At 38.6% G+C, this 11,227-nt stretch overlaps 1 protein-coding gene across 1 annotated transcript; it reads left to right on the top strand.

The window, feature by feature from the left end:
• Positions 1–8,977: 8,977 nt before the first annotated feature.
• Positions 8,978–10,500, top strand: LOC117318323 (extensin-like; the record flags this gene model as incomplete). Its single annotated transcript, XM_033873325.1, has 1 exon — positions 8,978–10,500. A coding segment is annotated over one exon (1,523 nt), but the record flags the coding sequence as incomplete, so codon positions are not given.
• Between the last annotated feature and the right edge of the window lie 727 nt (positions 10,501–11,227).

The following is an 11,227-nucleotide window of genomic DNA, read 5'->3' as shown; positions in this document are numbered from 1 at the left end:
TTCCCATGGAACATCCATCCCCATATATATGGAAAGTACACAAATACCAATGTGAGTGATACTGGCCCTCTGGACCTCTTGTAATTTTTTTTTATTATCATGTTATCAAATTTTATTATCAAAACATACTTTTTATGAACCTGATGTAATTTACACCTATACAAGTTCCCATGGAACATTCCCATACATTGACAAAACATGTCATGACATTTTTTGACACTTTCTCTCTCATTTTGGATATGGAATGAGGTAGATCTGCCTGCAGGTTTGCGGTTTCAGAGGTTGACATCTATGCACCTAGCCTGTGGTATATGTTGTTATTATTGACTGGTGTTTTGAACACTACTTCAGGCATTTGTGTCTATATCGGGGAATCCCCAATCCTTGTTTTTCTGATAACAGGTTTGATGGTTTATGTGACAGTCCTGTAATCTGATTGGACGAAACAAATTTGTCCACTTGCACAAGTACATTTATGGCATATAAAGAGGTAACAAAGTCTCAGAGGGACTTGTTCTGTCAATAAAACTAGAATACTCCGGAGGATACAAGTGTATTGTGGAGTTTTTCCAACATGTTATTCTAGCATAGTTAATTAAATACAATGTATTTGTTTTATTATTGTCTTTCAAAATAACGTGCATTATGAGTTAATTACTACAAACTCTCCATCATCTTCAATGTTGAAGCCACCGTTCCCCTCATTTCATATACCATTGTAATGACCATAGGTAGGGAGTGTTCTCTTGTTAGATGATATTCTGTCGTGCCCCTAATGCTGGCATCGTAGGAGTTAGATAATGTTCTGTTGTACCTGTAATGCTGGCATCGTAGGAGTTAGATAATGTTCTGTCGTGCCCCTAATGCTGGCATCGTAGGAGTTAGATAATGTTCTGTCGTGCCTGTAATGCTGGCATCTTAGGAGTTAGATAATGTTTTGTTGTGCCCCTAATGCTGGCATCATAGGAGTTAGATAATGTTTTGTCATGCCGTTATGATGGCATCGTAGGAGTTAGATAATGTTCTGTCGTGCCCCTAATGCTGGCATCGTAGGAGTTAGATAATGTTCTGTCGTGCCCCTAATGCTGGCATCGTAGGAGTTAGATAATGTTCTGTCGTGCCCCTAATGCTGGCATCGTAGGAGTTAGATAATGTTCTGTCGTGCCTGTAATGCTGGCATCTTAGGAGTTAGATAATGTTCTGTTGTACCTGTAATGCTGGCATCATAGGAGTTAGATAATGTTCTGTCGTGCCCCTAATGCTGGCATCGTAGGAGTTAGATAATGTTCTGTCGTGCCCCTAATGCTGGCATCGTAGGAGTTAGATAATGTTCTGTCGTGCCCCTAATGCTGGCATCGTAGGAGTTAGATAATGTTCTGTCGTGCCCCTAATGCTGGCATCGTAGGAGTTAGATAATGTTCTGTCGTGCCCCTAATGCTGGCATCGTAGGAGTTAGATAATGTTTTGTCATGCCGTTATGATGGCATCTTAGGAGTTAGATAATGTTCTGTCGTGCCTGTAATGCTGGCATCGTAGGAGTTAGATAATGTTCTGTCGTGCCTGTAATGCTGGCATCATAGGAGTTAGATAATGTTCTGTCGTGACCGTAATGATGGCATCATAGGAGTTAGATAATGTTCTGTAATGCCCATAATGCTGGCATCAAAGGAGTTAGATAATTTTCCGTCGTGTCGTAATGATGGCATCGTAGGAGGAGGGAGAATGATTTTGGTAATTAAGATTGACTGATCTTATTGTAGATAACAAAATGTCCTGGTAAATTCTGCCTCAACATTGCATTGTAATATCAGTCAATTTAACTGCTTAATCAGTATAAATCGATTACTTGATTTAAAAGAAATAATTTAGAAGATTTTTAATGAAAATTCATTATCATTTAAGATGAGAACTCGCATTTTAAATTGTTAGTGGTAAGATAAAAGTAGAAATATCTGTAGGAAGGAACAAATTCTTTGTAGATGAAAATGTTGTTTAAAATACAATCTAATGAGATCTTATTGCAATTCCATATCTTCGTGCTGCACATAGTGTGAACGACTCCCTGAGGACATGGAATATATACTGCTGTAGTAAAGGTCTCCAGAATTATGTCCTGATTATTTTGAATTAATCTGCAGAATGGTGAAATATCTATAGATCAGAAATCCATTTGCTACCTAAAGACTTGATATATTAGAAGATAGAATATATAATTTGATATTGTGTGAACAAGAAGGTAAACTAATGTACTTTTACTTGTATAACGGAGGTTGGATTTCGCCATGGAGCCAGACGCCAGAATGATGATCAATCAATAAAAGGACAAGCATGTGTATGACACAGATCAATAGAACTAAACAGGTTCTCTTGATAACTTGTTGAGAGTTGTTTGAGAATACTGCTGCAAATTTCTCTTTGTGCAATAACAAATCAAATTTTGCTCCACTTTTGCAGATTAGGGCTCTCATAAACGTGTAAATCACGATTTGTGATGTTCTATCAAGACTGGATCCTGATTAGTTAGATTACTGTTGACATGCTGTTACAGTAAAGGTATGGTGATACCAATTATCTTGGTCTATAATCTATGAAGTTTACCTTAAATTTATATGTTTTGCTAATGTACATAAATATTATACCATATATTGTGGCATTTTCACGAGATGCATTTTTTGTAAAAATTATTAGATTGGACCATTTACAATTTTTGCAATTTATTTTTAGCCCACCATCATCAGATGGTGGGCTATTCAAATCGCCCTGCGTCCGTGGTCCGTCGTCCGTCCGTCCGTAAACAATTCTTGTTATCGCTATTTCTCAGAAAGTACTGAAGGGATCTTTCTCAAATTTCATATTTAGGTTCCCCTTGGTGCCTAGTTATGCATATTGCATTTTGAGACCAATCTGAAAACAACATGGCCGACAGGCAGCCATCTTGGATTTTGACAATTGAAGTTTGTTATCGCTATTTCTCAGAAACTAATGAGGGGATCTTTCTGAAATTTCATATGTAGGTTCCCCTTGGTGCCTAGTTATGCATATTGCATTTTGAGACCAATCTGAAAACAACATGGCCGACAGGCAGCCATCTTGGATTTTGACAATTGAAGTTTGTTATCGCTATTTCTCAGAAACTAATAAAGGGATCTTTCTGAAATTTCATATGTAGGTTCCTCTCAGTGACTAGTTATGCACATTGAATTTTGAGACTAATCGGAAAACAACATGGCCGACAGGCAGCCATCTTGGATTTTGACAATTAAAAAGTTTGTTATCGCTATTTCTCAGAAACTTATGAAGGGATCTTTCTGAAATTTCATATAAAGGTTCCTCTTGGTGCCTAGTTATGCATATTGCATTTTGAGACCAATTGGAAAACAACATGGCCGACAGGCAGCCATCTTGGATTTTGACAATTGAAGTTTGTTATAGCTATTTCTCAGAAACTTATGAAGGGATCTTTCTGAAATTTCATATGTAGGTTTCCCTCGGTACCTAGTTATGCATATTGCATTTTGAGACTAATCTGAAAACAACATGGCCGACAGGCAGCCATCTTGGATTTTGACAATTGAAGTTTGTTATAGCTATTTCTCAGAAACTTATGAAGGGATCTTTCTGAAATTTCAATTGTAGCTTTGCCTCAGCGCCTAGTTATGCATATTGCATTTTGAGACTATTCGGAAAACAACATGGCCGACAGGTAGCCATCTTGGATTTTGACAATTGAAGATTGTTATCGCTATTTATCAGAAATTGCTGAAAGGATCTTTCTGAATTTCATTTGTAGGTTGCCCTCTGTGTCTAGTTATGCATATTGGATTTTGAGACCAGTCAGAAAACAACCTGGCTGACAGGCAGCCATCTTGTATTTTGAAAATTGAAGTTTGTTATCGCTATTGTACAGAAGGTACTGAAGGGATTTTTCTCAAATTTCATATGTAGGTTCCCCTTGGTCCCTGGTATTGCATTTTGGGACCAATCGGAAAACAACATGGCCGACAGACAGCCATTATTGCTAAATCTTAAATTTTATATATAGGTTGCCCTTGTTTGAAAAGTACTAGAGGGCTGTTTCTGAATTTACACAGATTAGTAAGACTTAGAGGAAGGGAAAAGTAGAGAAAAGATCAATCTGACATGGAACCTATAAAGATCATTCAATGGTGGGCGCCAAGATCCCTCTGGGATCTCTTGTTTTCAATAGCCTTGTTTCAATCAGCTCAGTCTTGATTCACAAACTTTACAAATCCATTAATTACAATGTCTGGATTCATTTTCTTGATTTCTTCCTGACCTATATCATCACAGATTCCTTTTACAGATTATTGCATTTATTCAGCAAAATACTGGTCTCTTCTCGTAGATTTTAGATACTTCAATATGGACATTACAGTGCTGTGTTGTAGCAATATAATTTGATTTTGGTCACAAAATTCATGAAAATTAGGTATATGAGAAAAATACCTGGTATACTGAGTTATTCAGAGTGTAGCTCTATATAGAGTTAATTTCCATAAAAATAATTGAGTGTAGCATATATAAGATTTATTTCTACCACAATACCCTGTGTTATTCAACTCTCAGACCATCAGTTAATCATTACAGCTGTTGATTAACAATCTGTTTATACCACACGTGGTATAAACTCTGTACGCATTTTGATTGGCTAACATGGTGAACTTTGACCCAAGCTGCAATTGTTATTGACGTCATCAATAATCTAATGACGTCACATCACCGGGTCCCGCACGTCACCGGTACACTTTATTTGCACAAGCTAAAGCTCGTGTCTTTTGTAACTTTTAAAAAATAACTTACTCGTGTGAAATAAATTCCATATCCAACAACCACTCGTTGTGTAACCTCTATATATACCAAGTGAATTATATATACAGTGGAACTTCGTTAACTCGAAGTCGACGGGACCACGAAAAAACTTAGAGTTATCCGAGTGTTCGAATTAAGCGAATTATCGTTTTTGGTGAAAAGTTTAGTCAATATTTGTCAACATTATATAATCATTATAACTTCGCTCTGTCGTTCATCAGTTTAGTGTGAAGACTGGTCAATACATGTAAATATAAATGTAATGTTTCGTTATGTCACTTGTAATTTGGTGTAGTTTTGCCGATATACAGTCACGATAAAGTTTCTTTCACTTAGTCACTTCAATAACGATCTGATGTGCAAGTCAAGTTTGCAAAAGGTAAACGATAAAACGGAATTCGACAAAATAACAAGTTATTAATGTCAAAACAAATAACCGTTTAAGTTTAACACAGATTGCATACAAAACGTAACAGAACCATTACCTTTTATTGGACATATATAAAATACTGTTTGATCGGCCTACTTACTTTTTATTGATAACCACGCCATTTCCATGTGTATTAGCACCGGAAGTTGGGTTGCGCATGTGCGTATAAAATGTTACTGTAACTGAGTTGGCGTTTTATCCGATTTAATAGACAGCACTGACCGTTACAGTTGTACTCTGAACACCTCGGCAGTAATTACGCTATTGTTTCAGCAGTTTAAAGATTTAATAGGCGCCGGTGACTGTGTCATTTCTACACCTGTAAAAACATCAGCTGGGTAGATCTACCGGTGTGTCAGAGATTAGTTCCGCTTGAGCGAACGGGTAGATGAGTTGTTGACTATCGTGTGTACTGATATCGGCGACCGCCTTGGGAAATTACCTGATGTAAGTAAAGCAGTACTTTTTATCACCAAGACTTGTTGTTATAAGATTCAACCGACAATTTCTTTTATGAATTTATGAAACACTTATAATAGCATGTAGGTTAGTAGTGCCGATATGTTCAGTATTACAAACGGAATTTAGCTCTTAAAAAATGTCGGCGTTTGCCACCGATCGATGAAAATTATACTTCGAGTTATTCGAACATTTCAAGTAGGATTTTTATTGTTGGGACCAAATTTTTACTTCGTATTATCCGAGTTTTTCGAGTTATCCGAATTCGAATTTTCCGAGTTTTTTTTACTAAGATAAAGAGAGAATTCGGCCGGGACCGGCGAGGTACTTCGAGTTAAGCGGGGTATTCGAGTTATCCGAGTTCGAGTTAACGAAGTTCCACTGTACATCAAATATAACAAAAGTACAGACAAGTAGATTACAAATGATCACATACAGACATGGAACAGTTATACCGGTTTATTAGATAAACAACAAACAATACTGTTATGTGTTTATCACCCCTTTGGGCGATAATTGAGTCGCAGAATTGCCACACATTTCTCAAATTGTCAGTTTCGTTTATTAATCAGCAGCATTTCACTTTAGGTCATTTCCTTACACCTCACCTGCTATTGTGAAAAGAACATCAGTCATATTTCATCCTCAGAATAGCTTTTCCTTTATTTCAGAAACAAGTCACACAGACTTGTGGTTGAAGCATATACAGAGGAAAATTTCATTGTGACTGATTGACTCCGATTTTCCATGATTGATCATGGTTTGACTATAACATGGACATTTTCTGAGATTTTGAGATCTATGCTCAGACTTGAAAAATGAATAAATGAACCAAGTCACTGGTAAATTACATCAAAATACATTTAAACAATATTTTAAATTATAGCTAAATACCGTAAAATATTTATTCTCATTTCGGTGAATATTTTTGTAGATATCTTCCTTTCTGTTCATAAGTGATTGTTGTGTGTTTAATGGGATATGAAACACTCATTAAATGCTATCTCTTGAGAAAAAAGATTTCCAATTGAACATCGGACCTTATATTTTTAGCTCGCCAGTTATGAGTAACCGTGAGCTAATGCTGTACCGTCGGCGTTGGCGTCCCAGCCTCACTTTAAAATTTTGGGATCAGTTTTTGGAAAGCTTGTAAATCGAAAGGTACACACCTCACACCCTTCTAATTTGGTTTATACATTCATTAGAGGTCTAGGAGTGATGTTGTGGCAAAATCATACAGACAAAAAATTGTGATTTTTTCGCATTTTACCATTTTGTGGACTTAATTTTATTGGCACCAAAACCTGCTTAAAGTTTTTGGAAAGCTTGTAAGTCCACACCCTTCTAATTTGGTTTATACATCCATTACAGGTCTAGGAGCGATATTATGTGATGTACAATTTCAAAATGACATGCTTATACATGCATAAAAAATGAATGCGTAGTATATTGCTGCTGCCGGTGAGCTTTCGCAATCATTGATTGCACTTGTTGAGTAAGAGTTATCCCCCCTGTGAGCACTGATACATATTAGGATGTTGTTATTATGTATATAAGTGGCACCAGGAAAATGACAGAGCAAAGTGTTATATTTGAGTGATATAACTCTCCTTTATGTGATTAAAACAAAAAAACACTATAATGTGTTGCATTATTTTCATTAATTCAGGACAAATTTTTTTTTTTTTTTTGCAAAAAATGTTCAAATTTCAATATTTTTGTGAAATAAAATCAGTACTTGCAGATTTGTCAACTAGTATATGATCCCCCATGTAACCAATAAACATTTACAGAGAAAGGTTGGGTTTTTTCATCCTTATTTTGAAATAATCATTGCATGATTTTCCCAAAATGTCTAGACATCAAGAAAATCAGCATGGAAAGGCATAGTAATTTGCTGCAACAAATAAATGGTGTATGACATATATGGCATATAGTAAAAATGCTATTGAGGGGAGGAAAAGGATTGAAATGATCCCTAAAAACATAGGTTTACTGTTAGAGATGGTTGGTTACTTTGAAAGATCCTAATGTATGTGGGTGTATCATACAGGTGTCAAGTCCTAATGTATGTGGGTGTATCGTACAGGTGTCAAGTCCTAATGTATGTGGGTGTATCGTACAGGTGTCAAGTCCTAATGTATGTGGGTGTATCATACAGGTGTCAAGTCCTAATGTATGTGGGTGTATCGTACAGGTGTCAAGTCCTAATGTATGTGGGTGTATCATACAGGTGTAACTAGAGTCCTAATGATCCTCACTCCACTTTGATATCCTGTAGGATGCAAATGATCTCTGTAACGACCCTAATTTCCTGGATATTCCCTGCATTGATGTATATATAGTCTGCGTGATGTAAAAACCTTCACTGATTTTTATTGGAATTCATTCTAACTTTGTTAACATTATCAATATTGAATAACAGCTGGATGGTTTATGTTGGCCCTGACTGACTCCCTGGTCTGATGGGAAGGGTCAAAAAGGGTCAATTGAATAAACTTATAAATATCTCAAAACTCAGGTGACTGTTAAGGCCCATGGGCGTGTTGTTTGTCTTTGTTTTTGCTTTTAGCTCACCTGCCCGAAAGGCAAGAGACTTTATGCCGTGGTGTGGTGTCTGTCGTCCGGCTGGCATCAACTTTTCCTTCAAACATCTTCCAATAACCAAAAGGTCCAGGGACTTGATATTAGGCCTGTAGCATGCTTGGTGAAGGGCTACCAAATTTGTTCAAATGAATGACCTTGACCTACATTCAAGTTAACAAGGTTCAAATACACTTATTTTTCAAACAATGATTTCTTGACAGCCAAGAGACTGCAAAACCTGATATTAGGGCAATAGTATGCTGGAATGAAGGACTAGAAAATGTATCAACATGAATTAACTAATCTGATATTTGAATAAAGTGGTAATCAGCATATCATCTGCAGAAGTGACCTAGATCAGCTTCAAAGTTGTAGTAGAACCAGGTGATTGATACAGGCCCAAATCGGCCTCTTGCTTGTTTTTGTTTTATTTGTATCTAGCATTGCATATAAAGAAAACTACAGTAGTGTACCCAGTGATTATATAAGTAATTATTAGGATCAGTGGTGAATTTAATGTCTAGATTGCATTATATATAATCATCACCTATGAAAGGAATTGAAGACTAGTTTTATCTTCATCAGGTGTAATATCAGATTATAGAAAATTTAAATGTCACTGACTGTTCAACCAATGAACTGATTTTATATACACTGTACTATTTCCTATAGATAAACACACCTCTATCCCTCAAGAAATCACACCTCCATCCCCCAGGAGAACACACCTACATCCCCCAAAAGAACACACCTCCATCCCCCAAGAGAACACACCTCCATCCCTCAAGAGAACACACCTCCATCCCCCAAGAGAACACACCTCCATCCCCCAAGAGAACACACCTCCATCCACCAGGAGAACAAACCTCCATCCCCCAAAAGAACACACCTCCATCCCTCAAGAAAACACACCTCCATCCCCCAAAAGAACACACCTCCATCCCTCAAGAGAACACACCTCCAACCCCCAAGAGAACACACCTCCGTCCCCCAGGAGAACACACCTCCATCCCCCAAGAGAACACACTTCCATCCCCCAGGAGAACATACCTCCATCCCCCAAGATAACACACCTCCATCCCCCAAGAGAACACATCTCCGACCCCCAGGAGAACACACCTCCATCCCCCAAAAGAACACACCTCCATCCCTCAAGAGAACACACCTCCATCCCCCAAAAGAACACATCTCCATCCCCCAAGAGAACATACCTCCATCCCCCAGGAGAACACATCTCCATCCCTCAAGAGAACACACCTCCATCCCCCAAGAGAACACACCTCCATCCCCCAAGAGAACACACTTCCATCCCCCAAGAGAACACACCTCCAACCCCCAAAAGAATACACCTCCATCCCCCAAGAGAACACACCTCCATCCCCCAAGAGAACACACCTCCGTCCCCCAGGAGAACACACCTCCATCCCCCAAGAGAACACACCTCCATCCTCCAGGAGAACACACCTCCATCCCCCAGGAGAACACACCTCCATCCCCCCAGTAGAACACACTTCCATCCCTCAAGAGAACACACTTCCATCCCTCAAGAGAACACACCTCCATCCCCCAAGAGAACACACCTCCATCACCCAGGAGAACACACTTCCATCCCCCAAGAGAACACACCTCCATCACTCTGGAGAACACACCTCCATCCCCCAGGAGAACACACTTCCATCCCCCAGGAGAACATACCTCAATCCCCCAAGAGAACACACCTCCATCCCCCAGGAGAACACACCTCCATCCCCCAGGAGAACACACCTCCATCCCCCAAGAGAACACACCTCCATCCCCCAGGAGAACATACCTCAATCCCCCAAGAGAACACACTTCCATCCCCCAGGAGAACACACCTCAATCCCCCAAGAGAACACACCTCCATCCCCAGGAGAACACACCTCCATCCCCCAAGAGAACACACCTCCATCCCCCAAGAGAACACACCTCCATCCCCCAAGAGAACACACCTCCATCCCCCAAGAGAACACACCTCCATCCCCCAAGAGAACACACCTCCATCCCCCAGGAGAACACACCTCCATTCCCCAAGAGAATACACCTCCATCCCCCAAGAGAACACACCTCCATCCCCCAGGAGAACACACCTCCATCCCCCAAGAGAACACACCTCCATCCCCCAGGAGAACACACCTCCATCCCTGAAGAGAACACACCTCCATCCCCCAGGATAACAATTACAACACAAATTTTCTGTGTTGTTTAAAATTGAAATATTTGTAAATTTCATTAAACAAATCATGTTCTGGACAAAAGATTTTCTTAATGACAGAAATTAGTGGTGGAACATTACAATCAATACCTATTTGCAGTAATGATGTTTCGAACACCAATTTGAGGTACAGACAAGAGCCTATTGGAGAGAGCCATATTAAAGTCCAAGGTCCTATCAGTCTTAGCTTTGACAGCTTAACAGTGCATACCGTGGAGAGATCTTATCTTCTACAACCACTTTTAGTTGTTTTTTAGATTCAAACAGTAATTTTTATGAAACTTACCTATGGAAATACATTGTAAATATATAACTTTGACAGTGCCATACAGCTGAAAATGTTCCTGAGAAGTTGATATTTACGTGATATAAAGCTGGTTTTGTGGATGACTTGGATTCCTTGTTGTGGAGGGTGTGGAGATAATCATTACAATGGTCATTACACTAACACTATTGTGTCTTCTGTGCTCAGTACAGTAAGTATCCTGGTTACATGGTTGGTTTGTTAAGGTGTTTTTATTTGTGTTTGTTTAATTAATATAGCATACCAATGTTCTGTCACTTAAAGACGATATAATGTAGATTTGATGTACACTTAAAGCTACTACAATGTAGATTTGATGTACACTTAAAGCTCCTACAATGTAGATTTGATGTATACTTAGAGCTACTACAATGTAGATTTGATG

The sequence above is a fragment of the Pecten maximus genome, unplaced genomic scaffold (assembly GCF_902652985.1).
Source record: "Pecten maximus unplaced genomic scaffold, xPecMax1.1, whole genome shotgun sequence".
In the NCBI taxonomy this organism is placed as follows: Eukaryota; Metazoa; Mollusca; class Bivalvia; order Pectinida; family Pectinidae; genus Pecten; species Pecten maximus.
The sequence above is the reverse complement of the archived record's forward strand: the minus strand, read 5'-3'. Positions and strand labels throughout refer to the sequence as shown.